At 41.7% G+C, this 23,182-nt stretch overlaps 1 protein-coding gene across 2 annotated transcripts in view; it reads left to right on the top strand.

Annotated features, from left to right (window-relative positions):
- DEPTOR (DEP domain containing MTOR-interacting protein) overlaps positions 1-23,182 on the top strand; it is a 153,292-nt gene that overhangs the window by 78,984 nt on the left and 51,126 nt on the right. For both annotated transcript variants that reach the window (XM_012646565.1, XM_012646564.1), the window contains one exon: positions 6,922-7,100. In XM_012646565.1, the coding sequence (XP_012502019.1) occupies positions 6,922-7,100 (179 nt within the window). The remainder of the gene's footprint in view (positions 1-6,921; positions 7,101-23,182) is intronic.

Below are 23,182 nucleotides of genomic sequence, written 5' to 3'. Positions count from 1 at the left end.
TGTCCCCTCCGCTTGAGGCTGGCCTGTGTCTGTGACTGCTTTAACCAATGTAATTCAGGACAGGTGACATCCTGTGACTTCTGAGCCTAGGCGTTAATAAGCGTGGCATGGTTGATTTATTTTTTACAAGAGTGCCAAGATACTTCAGCGGGGGGAAAAGAGTCTTTTCATTAATGGTGCTGGGACGACTGGATAGCTGCATACAAAAGAATGAAGTTGGGCTCTTACCTCACGCCTTATGTAAACGTTAACTTAAAATGGATCGTGGAACTAAATTTAAGAGCTAAAATTATAGTACTCTCAGGAGAAAACATAAGCGCAAATCTTCATAGGCTTGAATTAGGTGTTGGTTTCTTAGATATAATGCCAAAAGCACGTGCAACAAAAAAGAGAAATAGACAAATTGGACCACTTCAAAATGAAAAACTTTGTGCTACCAACAGCACCACCAAAAAGTGAAAAGACAACTCACAAGATGGGAGAAAATATTTACAAATCATGTGTCTGATAACGGACTTGCAACCAGAACATGTAACGAACTCTTAACATTCAAAATATAAAGACTACTAACCTAATTAAAAAATGGGCAAAGGATCTGAATAGACATTTCTCCAAAGGAGACATATGAATGGACAATAAGCACATGAAAACATACTTGACGTCCTTAACCATCAGGGAAACGCAAATCAAACTTCAGTGAGATACCAGTTCAGCCCACTAGGATGGCTATACTAAAAAAGAACACAGGATAACAATTTTTGGCAAGGATGTGGAGAAATTGGAACCCTTATACTTTACTAGTGGGAATGTAACATGGTGAAGCCACTTCGGAAAACAGTCTGGCAGTTCCTCAAAAGGCTAAACAGAGTTGCCACCTAACTCAGAAATTCCACTCCTAGGTGCGTATCCAAGAAAAATGAAAATATACATCCACAAAAAACTTGTATATGAATGTTCGTGGCAGCATTATACATAATAACCAAAAATGGAAAGATGTTCTCCAACTGACAAATAGGTAAATAAAATGTGGTATATCCATACAATGGAATATTATTTGGCAATAAAAAGGAATGAAATACTCAGACACGCTACGACGTGGATGAACCTTGAAAACATTTGCTAAGTGAAAGAGGCCAGTCACAGTAGACCACATATTGTATGAGTCCATTTATATGAAATACCTGGAATAGGCAAATTCAGAGACAGAAAATTGATTAGTGTTTGCCTAGGGCTGGGGGGATGGGAAATGGGGAGTGACTGTTACTAGATTGGGATTTCCTGTTAGGGAAATGAAAATACTCTAACGTGGATCGTGGAGATGTTTGCACAGCTTCTGTATATATTACAAGCTACTGAATTGTGTATGTTAAATGGGTTAATTGTATGATATGTGAATTATATCAGAATAAAGCTGGAAGGAGAAGGAAGAGGAGGGGGAAGGGGTATAGGGAGGAGGAGAAGCAGCAGCCATCCTGGCAGCATCTGTTCCCTCCTCCTTGAGACCCGCATCACTGTGTCACGTCCAGGCTGCCCTACTGGAGAAAGAAGCTATATTGAGGAGCACCGTGGAGCCAGCCATCTGGCTCTGGCCACCACCTGCATGCAATTGTGAGTGACCCCAAGCTACAGCCATAGAGGAGCTGCCCAGTGGAGTCCCAGGCAATGCATAGAATATTAAGACATAATTAAATGATGTCCATTTTAAGCCACCAAGCTTAGGAGTAGCTTGTTATATAGCAAAAGAAAATTGAAACAAGTAGTAAGTCAAATTCTTTTTTGTTTGTTTTTGGTTTTTTTGTTTGTTTGTTTTTGAGACAGAGTCTTGTTCTGTCACCCAGGCTGTAGTGCAGTGGGATCATTGTAGCTCACAGTAACCTCAAACTCCTGGGCTCGAGTGATCCTCCTGCCTCAGCCTCCCGTGTAGCTGGGAGTACAGGTGCACACCACCACACCTGGCTCATTTTTCTATTTTTTTCTAGAGATAGGGTCTCACTCTTGCTCAGGCAGGGAAATTCTTACTTTAATTCTCTGACTGCATGTAAATCCTAAAATCAAATCCCAGGAAAGACTTGGTCTTGAAGTGAGGAAGCTGGCTGGGGACATGACTTGATTATAAGGGGAAATGAAGCGAGGAAGTGCTAAGGGTGGCGGAGCATGTTTTAAAGGCAAACTCAGCCAGTCCAGAAAGGCCTGCCAGCTGGCCTCACTCCCAAAGCCTACACTGGCAGACGCAGCTCACCAGCCACTTGTCCAGAGGCCACCAACTACTTAGCAGGAGCTCTAGAGGGCTGGTGGGTCATGTTTCTGGTTACAAGAAGTGATACAAATTAACCCCATCCACTTGTCCTTCCTACTCCCTGAAAGGAAAATCGCTGAGCTTGAAGGGACAGAGTGGTTAGAAGCCAAGAGTCTGTGTCTGTGTCTTAAATGGAGACTGTCAGTTGTGCAAGAACTGCCTTGGTTTGCCTCATTTCCACACAGAGTCATCCTTAGGAGGTCATTTTTAATATAAAATTGGATAATGATGTATAGCAGGGGAATGCATACAAATGAGTTTATTCATTCAGCAAATACTTTTTGAAAACCTATCGTGCTAGGAAACATCTGTAAACCTCATGGACAGGGACTCTGGTCTCAAAAAGCTTATAGTCAAGTGCACAAGTGATTTCCCTACGGCTCTGAGAAGTGGTACGTAGTCCAGATATGTAGTAATCAGAAATGTCTTAGAGGAAGTAATGTCTAAAACCGGGAAACTAGGTGGCTAATTTGTTCTCTATTTTCACCCCCAAATACCTTATTCGTGGGTCAAAAGAAATGAAGGAATGGGGTTGGGCACACTTATCTGGGCACACATATGGGTCTTTCCATTCTCTTTTCTGGATTCTCATCACTAATGCAGGTTCCTAGGTCTAGCTCCACATGACTTTATTCTGTGCAGTTTATTTCCAGGACCTTCCTTTGTGCATCCATCATTCCTTTGGTACTTTCTGAGCTGTGTGACGTGTCTCTGTGCAGAGTTACACATATTTTTGCCACTTTCCCTTGATATGAATGTGTCCCAGTTATCTATTCCTGCAAAATGAACCACTCTAAGATTTAGTAGTCTAAAACAACAATGGTGTGTTCTTTCTTCTGATTCTGTGGGTTGCAGGACAGCTCTTCTATACTGCTTTTGCCTGGGCTCATTCGTATGGCTGCTGGAGGGTCATCTGGGCAGGAAGGTCCAGGATGGCCTCATGCACATATCTGAGAGCTGGTGCCTGCCATTTGCCTGGGCACCTGGGTTCTCCCTGTGGCCTCTTCTCCTCCAGTAGGCTGGACCTACTCCATTACACGGCAGTCCCAGGAGGGCATTCCAGGGGGAGAAGGCAGAAGTTGCAAGGCCTCGTAAAGCCCTGCCTTAGAAGTTGCATAATGTCACTTATGCTGCATCCTGTGGGTCAGAGCAAGTCACAAAGCCAGCCTAGGTCCAAGGGAAGTTGAAATGACTCAACCTCTTTGTGAAAGAAGCAGTGAAGTCACACTGGAAAGAAGTATGAGAGGAGCTGTTGTGGCCACCTTTGCACATAATCTCCTATAGAATGTCTTTATGTGTCTGTCCCTTGTGTTGACGTGCATGTGGTGGTTGTTCTTTGCACCTTCTATGAAAGGGTTGTCCATTATTACATTAAATAGAATGCTTATTGCTCACACCAACTTAGCTGTTACTAACTCTGGGAAAACAGCCTAATGGCTATTTCTAAATATGGATTAAAATGCTGAGGAGGGTTGACTTGGGAAAAGATCTAAATAAGATTTTTAAGTGAGTCCCCTTACATGCTGAATAAGGTTTTAAATGCATTTGGTTACATGCTAATAGCTTTTATAAATACTCTTAATATAAAAGTATACATTTATGTACTTAGAACTTTTTTCCCCTCAAAAGATTTTTGATAATAACAGAAATCCAGTGAAGGGAGTAGAGCAGGTATCATTATTTTCCTTGTTTAATATGTGGTCGGAGACACTGAAGCAGTGAGAAGTTACCTGACTAGTTTTCAGCAGAGAGATGTTTGGGTCCCAAGTCTCCTGTTGTCTAATCCAATGGCCTGTCCATGGATTTCAAGTTAAACTCTCATGATTCTTCTAGGAAGAGAAGCGGGATCTTGAAGGAGTCCCATTTTCATCAGTTCATAACTATTAGGCAGAAATTCATCATGCCCTAATGTAGGCACAATGATTACTTAACATAGTGTAACACTTTGTATATACTGTGCATATACTGTCTTGTATTGAAAAGTTGTTTCACTCACACTCACCTATGATTCTAACAATAGCTGGATGATGATACCATGATACTCTTGAGAAAAATGAGGCTGAAACAAAGAAATATGGCTTGCCTTATGTCTCAAAGCTACTGTGACCCATTGAAGATAAACTTAAATCTTCTAATTCCTAATGCAGTGTTCTTTGTACAGCATGGCTGGGATCTAAGTCTAAAAGCATTCACAGTGAGTGTCATATGGCCTTCAAGTACGCAGGTTTAATTACCTCCAAATGAAATGATTGGTAGACAAGTATAAAGTGCATGTTTCCATGACTTTGAGCAAGTTTCCTTCCTGCTACACTGAATGCTGTCCTTCAATTTTTCTCATTTGGATAAGAACTACATTTTTCTCATGTGGATGAAGAGTGATTTGGACTACAATGATCTCCAAGGATTCTTCCTTTCATAGAATGAAACAGTTCATTTTGTATTGCATATTATTGTTAGTTTCAGAGGAAATGAGGTTTTTAAAAGAGAGAGCCAAACTTTCATATGGAAGACAGGAACTCATCAGAAATAGTTTTACAGAGGAAGATGGCACAATGACTGTGGTATTTTATAAGGTTCCATTTTTCATTTAATGAAGTTTTATGGACAAACATGGACTCTACCCTGTGGAAGCCTATAACTGAATAGTCTTTAGTCTGATAAAAACTGTACATGGAGCAATGAGATGGCTTAGTAGAGACCTGACCATAGCTGAGATGCAAAGAACAGGGAGTTACGGAGGCCTGACGAGTGGGCAAATGGTGGGTAGAAGAGGGAGAGACCATGCCAGGCTTGGGAATGACATAGTCAAAGGCCCCGTGATAGACCAAGCATGAGGAACTGACAGAAGATCAGCATCTCTGGAGCACACAGAGATATGAGGTGAGAATGGTTCTAATGGGACAGGAGGCAGAAGCATGCATGCGTTATAGCCCATGTAAAGGATTTTGGTCTTTATCTTAAAAGCAATGAGAAGCCATCAGAGTGTGTTTTCAACAGGGGCTAGACATTATTAGGTTTGAATTTTAAAAACATCATTTAATTGCTATGTCTGGACTTAGGTGCTCAAGGTTGGGATGCATAGTATAGTACTATTAAGAAAACACTAGCCATCTAGGTTAAAGCTATTGGTAATTTAGCTAAGGTAGTGGCAGTGCTTGAGATGGGAAGGCCTAGACATACCCGAGAGAGATTCAGGAGATAAAATTGACAGTTCATAGTGACAGCCTGGGCAGGGGACGAGGAAGGGCAGGCGTCGAGGACAGTGCTTCCTTTTCTGGCGGAGTGTGGAATCACTGACTGGCACGGGACCAGGTCTGGGGGGTGAAGAACATGAGTTCAGTTTGGGGCTTGTTGATTCTGAGGTGTCTTTGAGATGTCTCTATGGATGCAAAGGTCTGGTGTTGGGAGTTTAAGCCTGGTCTGGGGATTTAAATTTGGGAATCCTTGGGAAATGGATGGTGACAGAAGTCATGGGGATGAAAGAGCTCACCCAAGAGGCTGTGGAATGAGAAAAGAGGTATTTGGGGACTGAACCCAAGGAACTCCAGCCTTTGAAGTCCAGGGAGATGAAGAAGAGCAAACTCAAAGATAGCTGAGGAAGAGGTAGGAGCAGAGGGACAGGAGGGAAACCAGTGGAGTGTGACATCCGTCTGGCTGAGGGCAGTGATCAGTAGCATCCAATGGTATTAATGCCATCCAAAATGAGGACTTCCATTTATGTCACATGGCATCATATGTGGATGCATGGGAGAACACCATGGCCCCCGTTGGAGCTATTTTGGAGATGTAAGGACAGAATCCAGAGGAGTTGAGCAATGCTTGGGAATACTGGTATAAGAAGCAAGCTGTGTGGCATGAGAGGATTGTAAAGGAGTGACTTAGGTAGTTGTCTTAGTCAGTTTAGGCTGCTGTAACAAAAAATACCATATACTGGGTGACTCAAACAACAAACATTTGTTTGGGAAGTCCAAGATCAAGGTGCCAGCAGATCCAGTGTCAGGCGAAGACCTGCTTTCTGGTTTGCAGACAGTTGTCTTCTTGCTATGTCCCCACATGGGGAGAGAGAGAGCAGAGAGACAGAGGAAGCAAGCTATCTCCCTTATGTCTCTTCTTATAAGGGCACTAATTCCATAATGAGGGTTGCACAGTCATGACCTCCCAAAGGCATCCCATCTCAAAATACCATCACATTATGGACTACAGATTCAACATATGAAATCTGTGGGGACATAAACACTCAGTCCACAGCGGTAGTCTTCTTATTGGCCCAGTGATTTGGGAAATGAAATAATGCCTTTAGGAAAGAAATACTAACCTTTTCAGAATGGTAGAGTAGGGCATGGTCCTTTTTGAGATTGCTAGCTTGAATGCAGTCTGCTAATGGTACAGTTTTGGATTGCATTTCCAGTTTTTTCTAATTACCAGGAGAAAATGCACCTTGTTCACTTCTGAAGCAGATCCTCCTCTTAGAAATCACATGTGTGGAAGCACATGACAGCCACATCTGTCTGTTTGACAACTTTGCTGTGATACTTCACTGAAGCCTATGATGTAGGATTTGAAATGAGCTGTGTTCCTTTTGTGTAGGATTGTTTTATTTTTCTTTTCCCCTTTCTTCCTTCCAGGCTGATGAGCCCAGAAAACACACTCCTGCAGCCCAGAGAGGAGGAAGGAGTCAAGTATGAGCGCACATTCATGGCATCTGAATTCCTGGATTGGCTGGTTCAGGAAGGTGAGGCCACTACAAGGAAAGAGGCAGAGCAGCTTTGCCACCGGCTTATGGAGCATGGCATCATACAGCATGGTGAGTGTATCAGTCAGCTTTTGCTGCAATAATAAAAAACCCCAAATCTTACGTCTTACAATAACAGCACTGACTTCTTGCTCATGGGTCTGTAAGTCAATTGCACCTCTGCTTGGGTTCACCTTGGCTTGTCTCCAGGCTGAGGGGCAAGTTCAGGTCTGTGTTGCACACCTTCTCACTCTGGGACCCAGGCTAAAGGAATATCCACTGTCTTGAATGGATTGTTTTTACAGATGACTGCAGAAGCTAAAGAAGGCAGGCAGATTCTTGTAGTGCCTCAAAGATTTTTTGCTCGATGTGATATAACATCACAACTCCACATCCAACTGGCTAAAGAAAATCATGTAATCAAGTCTAATACTCATGCACTTGTGCAGTGCATGCCTCCCACAAGGTTGGTTGTGAGGGGAGAATGAAAATTTCCTGAACCGCAGTACAAGCTGCCACAATGGAGAGTTATTCCAAAGGGCCTTCATAAAAGTTTCACTTTCCTTTTAAGGTTGAATTATAGTGATGCAATATAACTTATTGGTTAAGAACTGTATTACATTTGGCCCACTGTATCTGTGGGTTCCACATCCATGTAGTCAACCAACTACATATGGAAAATATTTGAAAAAAAAATTATGTCTGTACTGAATATGCACAGACTTTTTTTCTTGTCATTATTCCCTAAAAAATACAGTGTAACAACTACTTACATAGCATTTATGTTGTATCAGGTACTATAAGTAATCTAGAGATGATTTAAGGTATACAGGAGAATGTGCACAAGTTATATGCAAATACTATGCCATTTTTTATCAGGGACTTGAGCATCCACAGATTTTAGTATCCAAGGGTAGTCCTAGAAACGATCCCATCCCCCATGATACTGAGGGACAAGTGTAGTTTTCTTTTCCTATATAACAAATTACTCCAAAAACTTAATGGTGTGTTATTTCACACAGTTTCTGTGGGTCAGGAATTTGGGAGAAGCTTGGCTGGATGATTCTGGCTTGGCCTCCCTCAGGAGGTTGCAGTCAAGGTATCAGCTGGGGCTACAGTCATCTGGAGGCTTCCACAACGGCTCACTTGTTACCTAACGAGTTGGTCCTGACTGTTGGCAGGAGACTTCTTTATAAGGCTGCTTGAGAATTCTCATGATGTGACAACCTGGCTTCTTCCAGAGAGAGGTTGATCCAAGAGAATGAAAGACAAGCCACAATGTTTCTTTCTAAATGAGCCTTGGAAGTCACATACTATCATTTCTTCATTAATCTATTGACTACCAGGTCAGCCCTATTTAGTGTGAGAAAGGGCTACACAAGAGCGTGAATACCAGGAGGGCAGTGATCGTTGGAGCCATCGTGGAGGCTGGCTGTCACAAGAACACAGCCTCTGGAATCCCAGCTCCACCCATTATTACCTGCTTACCTTCTGTCATCTGTAAAATGGGGATAATGTCATAAGGGGGTGGTAGGAGTAAATGTGGTAGATATAAAGCACTTGGTTCAGTGCCCTGCTCTTAGTAAGTGCTCAGTTAGTTAATAGAGCTGCGCGGCGTACACTTGAGACAGTGAAGAAAGGACTGGGAACCAGGCAGGCATTTCAGCCTGAGAGTGTGAAAGATGAGCCTTGAGTCATTCTTGTATGAGCTACCTCTCCTAACCCATTTATACCCAGGTCCAGGAATTTTATCCCAAGGTTAGGAAGATAACAGCAGGGTTATAGAGTTGAAAGAAACTTAAGAAATTATTTGGAGCAGTGTTTTACAAACTGCAGATTGCAACCACTTAGTAGGTCATGAAATAAAATCAGAGAACCATTCCCAGCTTTTCAAAATAAAGTTTTCAATAGACTAGACTAGACTCTTACTACTCCAAGTGTGGTGTAGGGACCCATGGTGTCACCTGGAAGCATGATAGAAATGCAGACTCTCTGAGCCTACTCATGTTCTGTTAAACCTGACCCCCAAGATCCCCAAGTGATTCAAATGCACATTAAAGTTTGAAAGGCAATGAACTAGGTATAATTATATATGATTAGAGCATATTTTATGTTGTAAGGATAAGCATTGTTTTGCAAAATTTTTATTTCAGTTAGATATATACTATATAAACATATTGAGGTGTGTATGAGGTTGCGACCTAAAAATTATTTGTCACTGTGTGTTGGGGTCAAATATTTTGAAAGCCACTGAGCCAGAGGTGTTAGTTGGAGTGGCACTCAGTGTATTCTGGGGTGTTTTCTCCTGTGCAATTCTGCCATGACTGGACTCACAACTCTCTGCTGACCTAATATGTCTAGTGCTGGTTAAGTTCACTGAGGGAGGGAAGATGGACAGGAAAGCATAGTGCCACTGTGGATCCTGGCCTTAAACAGGTCATAGTCTTTTTGGGACTATAAGATGGTTAGAGAAGCAATTAGAGAACAGTATAAGATGTACTATATATTTTATTCGTTTATTCATTTTGTACAATGTGCCAGGCACTGTTCTAATCATTTTACTCTTAACAAATTTTTTTGTGTACTGTACAGTATTGTTAACTATAGAGTAGGTATTCTTTTTTGTTTGGTTTTGGTTTTGTAGGGTCTTTTTTGGTTTTCTGGTTTGGGGTTTTTTGGTGTGTTTCTTTTTTTTTTTCTTTGCTATACCATCTAGGTTTGTGTAATAGGTATGCTTATTATCATCATTTTACAGATTAGGAAATGAAGGCACCTATAGGATAAATAATTTGTTTGAGGCCAGTCAGGTAGTAATGTCCAAATGGATGTTACTGCTAGTAAGTGTGAACTTGCAGTTGGATGGAGTGACTGGGGTGAAAAATGAAATGTTTGGGTTAGAGTTGATTCTGTCATCTTTGCTCCAGACAGAAAAATTCAGATACCAAGTTCTAGGAGAAAATCGGCCTCATACTACTACTGACTCACACCGTATATCCTTGACTTTAGAGAGAAGATAGAGGATGCCATGAATGGTTGCCAAATGGGTTTCCAAGAAATGAGTAATTACACTTCAATTACAGTGTAATTTTCTTTTCTTTTTTCTTTTTTTTTTTGAGACAGAGTCTCACTCTCTTGCCCAGGCTGGAGTGCCGTGGCGTCAGCCTAGCTCACAGCAACCTCAAACTCCTGGGCTCAAGCGATTCTCCGGCCTCAGCCTCCCGAGTAGCTGGGACTACAGGCACGCGCCACCGTGCCCGGCTAATTTTTTCTATTTTTAGTTATTTGGCTAATTTCTTTCTATTTTTAGTAGAGACGGGGTCTCGTTCTTGCTCAGGCTGGTCTCGGACTCTTGAGCTCAAGCAATCCTCCCGCCTCGGCCTCCCAGAGTGCTAGGATTACAGGTGTGAGCCACCGTATGTGGCCTATAGTGTAATTTTGTAATGCTAGGAACATAAATGTCAAAAAGGTATAATGTAAATTGTATTATTTATAACAAATCTTAACCACAGAAGTATGCTTTCCATGTTTTTAGGAGGATTGAATAGTCTCTGTATGAAAGCTGGGGTTTCCAGAGGAGTTCCAGTTTCCCAGCACAGCAATTCACTGCTAGATCACAGGTTCTAACTTGGAGTTATAAAAATTTGGCCACCACATCTGTGTATGTTAGAGCTAATGATAAGTACCAGTTAGTGTCTTAAGCAAAGCTCTGAATTGCCTGGCTAATAATTAATTTCCTAGGTTAAACATTAAAGATAATCAGCCTTTAGGCTTTGAGCAGAAGGTGTCTGGATAAAAGTGGTTCCCTAGAGTGAAACGAGTAGGTGTAAAAAATCAAGCCCACTTATGAAATCCTAACTAGCTTCATCTATGATTGGTAAAGGATGCTCTGTAATCAGGGCAGAACTTGTTAGATGAGTAATTAACTTGCATGCATATTTATGTATATATGTGTGTACTTGTATATATACATATTTATACATATGTGCATATTTATCTAGTTTTTTAATTTATTGGCATGTTCTGTGTACCAGGCACTAGGCTAAAGACTTTATAGATTTTAATATATTGCATATTTAATATGTATGTGCTTTACACATATGATTTATATATTATGTGTATAATCTTATTAAATCCTCACAGAAATTTTATGACATTGGTATTATTATTACAGTTTTATAGTGAAGAAATCTGAGGTTCAAATCCTTTAAGATGTTTTCCCACGTTTGCATAGCTCACCAGTAGCTAGTAGGCCTTGTACAAGCCTTACAAAGAAGCTTGCCAGGCCCCGGAATGTATGTCCTTCAGTGTGGCTGCCTGGCATGATGAAATGAGCGGTGAGTGGTCTTTGAAGGGAGATCGACTGGATTTAGATCTCAGCTCCTTTACTTATTGAGTGACCATGTCTATATCTCTTAACTTTCACATTCTTCATATTTTTAAATTTATAGTTTTTTTCTTTTTTGAGAAAGAATATTGCTCTGTTGCCCGGGCTAGAGTGCGGTGGCGTCAGCCTAGCTCACAGCAACCTCAAAATCCCGGGCTCAAGCGATCCTCCTGCCTCAGCTTCCCGAGTAGCTGGGACTACAGGCATGCGTCACCACGCCTGGCTAATTTTTTCTATATATTTTTACTTGTCCGGCTAATTTCTTTCTATTTTTAGTAGAGACAGGATCTTGCTCTTGCTCAGGCTGGTTTCCAACTCCTGACCTCGAGCAGTCCTCCAGCCTCGGCCTCCCAGAGTGCTAGGATTACAGGTGTGAGCCACCACACCTGGCCAATTTTTAAATTTATGAAATTCGAGTCACATTACATACCTTTGAGAGTTTGTTTTGGGGATCCTGTCAGCATCCACATGGTTGGTGTTGTACTAGAGGACTCAACATATACTTGTACTCACGGTTAAGATTTATTACAGTGAAACGATACACAGCAGGATCAGCAAGAGAAAAAGACACATCAGGCACAGTCTTCCTATGATCTTCCTTCTTGGAGGGGCCCCCCAGAACGGGCTCCTTCCTTCAGCGGGGAACTGCAGTGGCACGTGTGCAATGTCTCTACCCAGGGGAGCCCTCTTGTGACTCAGAGCCCAGGGTCTCTACAGGGGGCCGCTCCTGTAGGTACATTCTGCCTGCTTGGCCAGCCGGACTCCGAGAAGGAAAGCAGGTGTTCTTCATAAATCACACTGTTTGTATATTCTAGGGAGGCTGATACGGCACAATTCAGTGCCCCAGATGGGCAAAGTCGCTTTATCAGTTATTAACAGTAACTTAGGGAACCTTCTAAAAGCCAAGTTCCCAGATCGTAGCCATGTGCCAGGCCTTTTGTATTGAGACTTCAATAGTAACTCTTTGCTGCACAGAGTTGCTGGGAGAATTAAATTATTGCATTTGGCAAATGTTTTTAACACAGCGTCTACCTTTTATGGCTCTCAAATGCCAGCTACCGTACATGACCTGATCAACTCTAAATAACATTTAATAGAGCCCCTACTGTATGCCAGCCACTGTTCTAAGCACTCTACTCACTCATTTATTCCTCTCATAATTCTGTGGATTAGGTATCATAACCATTCCATTTTTGAGACGAGGTTCAGTAACTTGCTGAAGATGAGAGCTAGTGAGTGGTAGATTTCAAATCAAAGCAGTGTAGCTTCAGAGCCTGTGCTCTTAACCACTAAAGAAGATAGGATGCTAATTGTAAGCCCCCCTAGACTTGGAAAAGAATTCTCAACTTTTTTATTGCATCAGCTCATACAGCCTGGCAGATATTGCAACTATAAAAGTTGTTAGTCCATAAAAATCTACAAGATTCCATTTCCCCAAACAATAAGCAGGGACCTTGAGATTTTTGTGTAACCTTTGCAAATGGGATGAACACACTTCTTCACTCATATATCTCTCCCAACTGCCTTAGCTGCCTTCTCGCTAGCTTAGCCGCCTTCAATGGGGGGAGATGGAAAGCAGATAGGCACGTGGGTAAATTGCTCACAGCTGCAGCAGCTGACCCTGGCTTATCAGGCTACTGCTGCTGTGTCTGGGCGGATAATTTCCTCTTTTAGAGCTTTAGTCAGAGCACTTCAACAATTTGAACACTTCATAAAGCCCTCTTTCTTTTTCTTTTGTTTTGAAAATATATTTATATAACATTGTGCAATACACAAAGCAGTTTTACATATATTATCTTTTTAATCCTCCCAGTTGCTCAAGGGTAGTTATGATCATCTCATCCTCCAATGAAGACAGTAGCTGATACATTTGCCCCGATGGCCATGAAGAGAGAATTTGGGGTCTGCAGCAGAGAATAGATGCCACATCCAGACAGGAATTAACTACATCTCTCCAGTCATTAAGATCACAGGTAGAGTTCAGCCTAAGCCTGGAATAGCCTAGAAGAAAAGAGAAGGAAGGAAGGGAAGGAGGGAGGAAGTGAGGGAGGGAAGGAAGGAAGGAAGGAAGGAAGGAAGGAAGGAAGGAAGGAAGGAAGGAAGAGGAAGGAAGGAAGGAAGGAAAAAAAAGAAGGTACTAATGATTGAGGGTAAAGGCAAAATTGTGCAGGGAAGGAAAAATAATTTTCTCTCTACCCTTCATGAGTTCTTAACTGGGACCTACTGTAACGAAAGAGAGATTAACAAGAGACGAATGAACAGAAGTTTAATAACATGTATGGCTTCTGTATATATGGGAGATAACTCAGAGAAATGTGTAAATCTCTAGGGTAGATATAGTTTAAACTTCAGGCTTAAAATACTATTGTTCTCCAAAACAAATAAAAAAAAGTTTTGGCTGGGCATTGTGGCTCACACCTGTAATCCTAGCACTCTGGGAGGCTGAGGTGAGAGGATCACTTGAGCCCAGGAGATTGGGGCTGCAGTGAGCTCTAAATGCACTACTGCACTCCAGCCTGGGGAACAGAGTGAGGCTCCATCACTAAAAAAGAAAGAAAAGAAAAAAAAAAATTGAGCTGCGTGTGAGGGTTGCATGAGCCCAGGAGTCCAAGTCCAGCCTGGGCAACATAGCAAGACCCTGTCTCTAAGAATTTTTTAAAAAAGACTCTCTAGTGATTTAGTCTTCTTTCTCTTCCTGATATAAAGAAGGAGAGAGGGATATTTCCTTTACAGAGGACAACTTTTCAGAGCTATTGCTGTGTCTACAGTTTCTCAAAATGACCAGCTCAAAACAACCCTTATGCAGTGTAGGCATATTTTGGGGTGGCATACTCTGGCCTCCTATAATTATTTTGTGGTGGCAAGTCCTGAGCCCCATTAGTTACAACTTGCCCAAGACTATACGGCATCATAGAAAAAAATTATTCTGACACTTGTTAAAATGGTGAGGAAAACTTTATTCGAGACTGTTACAATAGGGGCATTGCAATTGGGGAGAGAGATCAGGCTTAACTCTAAACACAGCAAGGACAAGTGGGGATTTCTATGAAGGAGCACAGTGAGGGAATGGCTGGATGGAAAGTTACTAAAGAGGAGATATCAAGGTGGGAGACACTGTCACTATGTTATCAAACCAAACTGGGGTCTGCCCACTGGGTGCGGTAAAACCAGATACTGAAGCCAAGAGTTGCAATGGCAAGGTGGCATCTTGATGGCATGGTGCCAAGCAAGGAGTATGGGCAATTAATGCTTATGACCGGAGGGGTACATTTCAGGCAGGCAAAATTGTAAATCGATACATGGAGGTTACATATTGGCCTGGCCCCAAAAGGCGGTCTGTGCTGAAGTCGGTGGTGGGAGGCATAGGTGGATTCAGAGATTCTCGGATTAGCTGAAGGGAATATTAAGATGGGTGTGACGGGCCCCTCAGGGGGAAATTTAGAACAAAGAATGGCGGTCAGAGTTTAGTTCCTCAGTTCCCCCTTGTCTGCATTTTCCATCTGGTGGGGGTTTCTGTGAAACAACTCAAGAACATATGTTAAGATGCCGTCCTTTAGTTTTCATAGGGAACCAAAACACCTCGGGGGCTCTGGCTCCCTTGGAGGGCCGTTGTTCTCATCAGGTCGCCCACTCACTTTTCAAGGCCAGCCAGGTGGCTGGAACTTCTCCTGAAGGGACTCAAGATTTTCCTTTATTTTCATGCTTAGGGGACCTAGCAGACCCCGAAGAGGGATCCCTGCTCTGTCTCGGCTAGAGGGACTTATCAGGATTGTTTGCTGAAACTGGGCTGGGTGAGCCAAAGACAGCAGGTGCGTAAGGCGGAAGGAGCAGCGAGCCAGAGTCTGGTGGAACAGAGGGCTCGAAGCGTGGTCGAGGAGGGCTGCTGTCTGCGCTGACCTCTTTCCTTACCTCCCTTCCCTTCCTCCACATCAAGGCACTCCGACTCACTTTCTCTTGCTTTTGCATTTGCTGACTTCTTGCCACCGCCACCATCAAGAAGATGGAGGAGATTTTTCCATTACAAATGGTCCCCTGGATCTTGTCCCTTCTTTACCCTTAACTAGAGCACAAATGCTCTGAGGAGAAACAATTTGTTTTCTCCATCTCTGGATCCCTGATGGCTTGGCATTTACATATTAGCTACTCGGTAAAAATGTGTTGCGTGAATAAATGCAATAGCAACCACTTTCCGAGGACTTGCCATTTGCTGCGCATAGCACTGGCGTTTATGCCAGCCAGAGTTCTGTGAATGTAAGCAGCCCCATCACCACTTGCTTTAAATATATGGCGGAGCCAGCTGAGGAAACATGAAAAACCAGGCTACCTGAAGAAGAGGACTGGAGCAGGTCTGGGAATTCAGGTACCAAGAACTAGTGACTAAAGGATAATCCCTTCCAGCCACCTACAGCCAGATGAATCAGCCCTAGCTATTTTCTGCATATGCGGTTCCTCTCTCCATATGTTAATGTTCTAGAGAGGACCCTGATTGGCTGAGCATGGGTCGCGTGCCCACCTCTTGACCCAGGGTGGGCAGGAACCTTTGACTGACAGTCACCCAGTGGGGGAGGGGGAGTTGATCCACGGGTCAGGGAACACAAGTCTGTTCCTACAGGGAAATGACTGCTGGGCAGGCGAGCACAACGGACAGGCTGTTCTTTACTGCTATTGGCTCATTTAATGTTCACAAGCAATCAATGCACTTGATGTTATCCCTCTTTTTTTTTTAGATGAGGGCTTTAAGGCCTTCACAACTGGTATAATCATTCTTAGCTCCTCAATATTAAACTTTGAATAGAAAAAAAATTAAACACTGGGTAGAATATTTTCTCAATATACTTTAAATATTTAATATCTCAAGTGTAATCTTAGTGGCAGCCATAATCTAAATAATTTTTTACTTTCTCAATTTAGAATTTCTGGGAATTTTTCCATTGTGTTCTCTCATATGCTTCGGCTCTATGTTACTTTTTATTATAGCTGAATCCAAAGCATAAGGAAAAATAGACACAGGCAGAATGCTGTTGTAATGTAAATATAAGGGAACAGGGTTGCTAGGTGAAGTCAAGTGATAAGACATTGGCACACAATATAGTGTTGGTTTTGGTTAAAGGAAAACAGATCTGTAGCTACACCAAGCCTTAACTCTTCAGCAAGTATGAAAGGAATGAAAGATGCCTTATCTTGTGTAATCTTCCAAAAGAAGAGTGTTATGCACAGAGACCAGAGACTTTTCTTTTGTGAACAGTGTCATAACTGAGTATTTCCTTCTTGATGTTAGTGTGATTTTTTTTTTTTTGTCAGTTGCATCTAAACTGATCCTTAGATACAAACGTTGTTTGGCTCTAAGCCTGTGCTCTACCTACTCCTGCCTGGCTCCTGATTTCTTGTCACCCTGTGTCCCCCGCAGTATGTGGTCCACAGTTTGCACAAACATGCACTTTTTACAAGAACTCAAGGAAGTCTTAAAAAAAAAAAAGCACACAACCTCTATGCAGTTGAGCTATACTGAAAATATGTAGTCTCATACTAAGTATTCAGCTTGGCCTTATCTGGTAATTTAAGTACTTAGCTGGGTTTCAGTGGTCAGTTTTAGTGGGACATGTAGGCTGTGGTCTCAGGTTTATTAGAAGAGCATATGAAGAGCTCCTGGGTGGAATGGACAGTTCAATATGCTGGTTCTGATGCACTCCTCCCCTCTCCTCCTGGTCAAGAAGTGTGTGATGTTAAGTTCCGGTTCCTGGTGGACGTGAGCTTGACCTTAGCCCTCAATGGGGTGGGGGAGGCAGTGGGACAAAAAGCTGAGAGATTCTCCTTTAATAAGAAGTGAACTGTTTCTATTCTCTTTCCATCACAGACCTTTACTCTAGCCCTGAACCTTGTGTAACCTTGAGCAGGGATTCCTGTCTGGGACCCGAGCTCACCGTGTGCGACCGTAATGATCATCCTCACTGTCATTTCCCCCTCACTGCGCTGTGGTCTCAAGGTTCTTTCTCCAGGAGTTTCCCACTGGCCTCTCCTGCCTCTTAATTCTGAGCCCCTCACTTTAACTCCGTTTCTCTTAGCTGATACTCCTACCGCAGATGGCACATCTGGGCTGTCTTTTCTGTTTGTTCATTCAGTTATTTGGAAAAACTCCTCCTTTCTATCTTCCACCCTCACTCCTGCCAGGAATGGATAAACAAGCCCAAGTATCTTAATACCATGGGGTGACTACCAGGAATAAAACTGAGTATAAGTAAACTCTGATCAGTGTGGCTGTGGAACAGTATTAAGGTGAAATTTGAGAAAGAATTACACTTTCATACACACAGGTATACATGTCTAGCCTGGTTATCATTGGAAAAATATGAGTGTTGATTAATATTCATAACTACTTTTGATTTAATTTGGAGAGTGATGTTTTTAAAAGTTATTTGTATGTTATTTTAAAATTAACATAAAATTCTAAAGGCTCAAATCTCTTATCTAAGTGATGACATTTGACCCAACAAGGAGCTCACCCCCTCTCACCTCTCTCCTTCCATCCAAGGAAGGCCTGCATATCAGGGTTTATATTCTTTAAATTTTATTTCAGCCACCACCTGTCACCCAGGTGTTGGCCAGATTGCCAGTTGCCATTGGGGAAAGGGTGGGTGTTGGTTTTGCCACACTGGCTCACTCCTGTCTCTCTGAAATCCCCCTTCTTGCTAAAAGCACAATCTCAATAGGGGATTCCTATTAATTGGGAACATAATGTGCTTCCTCATCAAAATGAAGGAAATGGGATGGGGGAGAGAGTGTGAGAAAAACAGCAACAGCTCTTGATCATTTGCTTGTCAGAAGTTCAGGACAAGGGTCATCTTCTATGACAAATGGCTCTTAAGGTGCTATACCTGATTAAAGGGATAAACCTGTTTGTTGGTTTGCTGGTCTGTTCTTATGGGAGATCAGTGACTAGATCAGTGCTACCTGAAGGAAATGTGATATGACCTACAAATGCAATCCACATATGTAATTTTAAATTTTTTAGTAACCACAGCCAAAAAAGTAGAGATAAAGTAATCTTTATAATATACTTTAACTCATATCTCCAAAATATTATCGTTTAAAAATGCAATCTCTGTGAAAAATATCAATTAGCTATTTTATATATTTTTTCATACTAAATCTTTAAAATCCAGTGTGTATTTTACACTTACACCAGACTCACCTCATTCCAAGCGCTCGTGTGGCTGGTGACCACCTTCTTGGAGAGCCCAGCGCTAGACCTTTTTGAAACCAGCAGAGAGCGGGGTGGTATCCCGGCTAGTGTGCTTTTCATTTTTCAGTCCCTTATCTCAGAGGTCTTTGTTCCTCTGTGGCTGAGATTTCTATCTGTATTTTGCAGTGCCAGTTTCAACACCTAAATAAAGCTGAGTACCAGCCACAGAAGCCACAACAAATGTTCTCTCTTCCCCAGCACGGTGATTTCACAGTTGCGTTTTCTTTCTCCCATTTTTTTGATGAGGAAGCTGTTTAGAGGTCTCTTGAGGTCTGTTTGCAGCTTCAATTTTCTTTCCACTCTGTTCTTACTTTTGATTTTTAAACATTTCCACAAGTCAAAAATAGTTGGCTACCATTATATAGACTGGACTTGATCTCAGCAGTTCTCTTTTTGCCCAAAAAAGCTTTATCCAGTGTATGACTCCAAATTTAGATGACACTCTCTTAAATTCCTTGTCTTCATTGTGGGATCCTTCGGAGTTTTCCTGGCAACAGAACATTATTAATGGTGCTGTTGAGACCCAGGCCTTCTTGAAACCCTGTCTTCCAGGGAGCTATTGGTCTCTGTGTATTTGTTAACTTCACTTGCTTTGGATAAAAGAATACGTTATTGTATTCTTTTCTACAGATGGAAAAATTGAGGCCCAGGGACTGAACATAACCTGTTCTGTCGCAGGGGAAATCATAGCCAAGTTGCTAGAAGGCATGTCTTCTGACAGCTTGACTTCCTGTCTAATTAGATTCGTGGCTTCTGAGCCAAGCATAGTTTGTTACACGGTATGGGCTTCAAAGCTTTAAGCCTTTGATTTTATGTCTCCAGACTTGAGTTTGAGATGGTATCTGGATTGCATTTTGCTACAAATAACAGTAATGATAGTTTAAACGTTGAGGTTCCTCTGTCTCCTGAAGCCATTTGCCCCCAGGTCTAGATCGCAGGCAAATACTGAGATGCCTCACATCAGGGATGCAGGCTCCCTCCGTCTCTCTTCCCCACCATTCTTAGTGCACGCCAGGCCTCATGTCTGCACTCTGGGCAGGAAGAAGATGAAATGACAAAGAGGTAAAGAGCAGAGAGGTGACACCTAGCGAGACCTTCCCTTTTATGTAGGAAGGGTGATCTGTCCCAAGGATTCCTCCCTGTCACCTCATGGGCCACAACTATCTCAGGTGGTCACCCCATGCTGGAAGGCAGTTTAGCGGGCCACACCTCTGCACTGAGCAAAATTATGAAGGAGGAAGAAAGAGAAAATGGGCTCTGGACAAGCAGCTAGCACTGTCAACCGCAGGGACAAACATCTTTTTCATTAACTAAGCAAACTTCCTATGAAACGTGGGCTTTTAAGAAACGGTTTTCTCCCTCTGTCAGCACACAGAGTTCCTTATAGTTTTAAGCTGGATGAGTGTACCAATATTAATGTCTTAGTTTCAACAAACGTACCATGGTTATATTAACATTACGGGGTGCTGGATGAAGGGTATATGGGAACTGTCTGTCCTATATTTGCAGCTTTTCTAAAACTATTCCAAAATATAAAAATTTATATTTTATAAAGTAGGTGAAGTTTTTTTCTGCATCTTCTTTTTTTAAAAAAAGGAGGTGAGTGCAAATATAAATAATACAGGAAAAATATGAAGATGGTTTTTTAAAAAAAGTACTACGTCTCACCACTGCTGTCTTCCTTTTCTGAACTTCAGCCTCTTCCTCCTTCGAGGGTCCAGTGACACACTATCTTCCTAGACACTTCAGTCTCAAAAAGAACACCTGATAAATTACTGTTCCGTAAAGAACTGACAGGTTAAAGTGGTAACCTTTCTGAGAATAGTTAAGAAAGTGCCATCCAGGAATGAGCCTTTGGGGACGGACGTTCACACCTTGGGGTTCCTGGGTAGGATTTTATTCCAGCGTCTCCAGCATCACGTTGTTCTTCTCTGTGTTGCTGGTCCTGCTGAATTTATCTGATTCAGGTAGATGCCTTTCCTTTTCCCCCCAGACCACTTGGGGTTGCTTCTAGACCCTTTTCTAAGCATAGGTGAAGTCTGAAAAGGCTTATACCTTGGAAGGTATCCTTTGGGTCCTGACACCCTGGGCCCTTGCGTGGAAGCACAGACGGCTAACATTGAATGAATGCCTCTTATAGACCAGAGACTTTAATAGGCCTTTTACATATATTATTTCATTTTTTCTTTGACTCATTTTATAGATGAAGAAAATTTAAGGTCAGGGCAGTTAAGTAACTTAGTAAATAGTGAAGCTGGGATTCAACACAGCACTATCTGAGACCTGAGCAATGTTTCCTGTCCTATAGCTATAACCTTCTCTTAAGCAATTCCAAAGTAATAAGCATTTTGCCCTTGTGAAGAATTTTGTAGAAAACATACCCAGCCAAACTGCCTTCTGTAACTTGAAGACAGGAATAAATGAGGGAAAAGCTGACTCTGTTTTCTTGTGTTTAGAAGAAACACACTGCCTCCTCGTTTGGCATTATTCCATGTTTGGATGGGAGACAGGTGAGGAGGTAAAGGTCTGGTGACAAGGTGAAGTGATAGGGTTCTGGAGTTAGTCTGTCAGTGATTCTGTCTTGGATCTTCCCGTGAATAACTCTGAGACCTTGGGCAAGTTTACTGTTGTCTAAGCCCCGGTTTCCTTGTCTGTAAAGTGGGAATAGTTATAATAACTTTCTCAATGTGCTGTAATGAGAACTAAATGATATAACCATGCAATGTGCTTAGCAACGGGCCTGGCCAAGAGTATTGCCTGGTAAATGTTAGTTGATTTTATTATTGTTATTTTTATCATTTATGTCCTCATTATCAGATGCCTGGGTAGGTAGAGCTTAGTATATTTGATGACCTCGTTTGTTGCTGGTCTTAACATAGAATTTTCTATATATTCTGTGCTAGATAGATACTTCTTACGTAAGTCAACACTGAAGAGCTTTGATCAGAACTTTGGATTTATGCCAACAATTTTGAAAGCTGTAGAACACAGTTACAGATTTCTTTTGTTGAATTATGTATCTGAGGTATTCCATTGGCCAGGCAAAATAATTTTGTGTTTAGACTTCCCTGTTCTTAGAGTACAATCTAGTCTGTGAAAAAAAATCTCATTTCTGAAAAACCTATACTTTGTTCAGTATATTATTACTGACAATAAAGGTCCTAGTCCTTGGAATGCACTCAGCTATTATTTATTGATTCATAAAGAAGAGTAAGAAATAATTTGACCTTCCATCTGTTTATGACCTTTACATTTCTGGCACTAAGACATGCAAGCAGCAGAAGCCTGTACAATCACAATGTCATGTTTTGGTTTTCTTCTTTTCTTCTGTCTTTACTAAAGTTTCTTCAAATCCCTTTACCTTTTCTCTTTTCCATCCTCTCTTCTCCCTTCAATTAAATAAGTGTAAGTGGATTATAACTTTGTGAATGTGAAGTGTTTTGTTTTAGTAATATCGGCTGGTAGAGCTTTATGCCCTAAAATCAATTTCCTGCTTTCATATCCTCTTTTTAATGTTGTCAGTGCTAAGGAAGTAATTATTTTAGTCCTCTGACTCACTATTGTTATTGCTTTTTAGAGAGTTTTGTATCCCAAGCACCTAGCATTGTCCTTAAAAACAGTCGCTTAATGTTCTTGATTCAAGGACTTTTGCTGCTTTAGGAAACAGGGCTTATAAGGCTCCTTCATCTAGTGAGTGCCTCCATTTAGGATTATTTGAAGTGGGTGGTTATGGCCTTAAGTACAGTTCATTTTCTTTAAAAAACAGCTTTAATTTTTTTTGTCGTGGCTCATTTTCAATTCATGTTGTCCTCCAAATGCATGATTAAAAAGCATAATATTTTTTCAGTCTTGACCATTTTTATTAATTAATTATGCAACATACTAAATTATATCAGATGTTCAGACTTTGTAGGACTATAATTTACCAGGAATAGGGTGACAAAACAGTGCAAATGTATCCCTGGACGTATGAAACAAGTTAAAGCTTATGTCTTGTTGGCAGGGAAGTTACACCATTTTCATTTGCAGAATTTATTTGCCTTCTAGAAACACTAAGTCTAAGGAATAGTTCTACCATCTGTTTATCCTTGAAGTTTGTCAGTGCTCTTAAGCAATGTCTGTAAGTGCTGAGTGGTTTTTTTAGGAGCAGATAAAAGGGATCAGTAGCAGATAAGAAAATAAGAGGAAAAGGAGTGAGTGGTTGATTACAGTGCCATCCTTGGTGACCACAAATGACCCTTTTCTAAAGCCCCCACCTCCCCTTATGCACTTGGTGAAGCAGTGAGCTATGCCCACCCCAGCTGCTCTAGATGTAGGGAGGTTAATAATGCTTATATTGGCAGCTAGTTAGAGAGTTGTGTCTTTAAGGCAACTTTGATGACCTTTTTATAATAACTTTGACACCAGTTTGCACTTGTAGTCATGGCTCTCTTAGCCCCATTCTTGCCAGTCTTTCTTCCTCATTATAATAATCATTATCCTTACTTCCCTTTAAGCCCTCTTTTTACTCTGCTCAATTGCATATGTGAT

Source organism: Propithecus coquereli, unplaced genomic scaffold (genome assembly GCF_000956105.1).
Source record: "Propithecus coquereli isolate 6110/MARCELLA unplaced genomic scaffold, Pcoq_1.0 Scaffold247, whole genome shotgun sequence".
Taxonomy (NCBI): Eukaryota; Metazoa; Chordata; class Mammalia; order Primates; family Indriidae; genus Propithecus; species Propithecus coquereli.
This window is presented reverse-complemented; position numbering and strand designations above follow the sequence as displayed.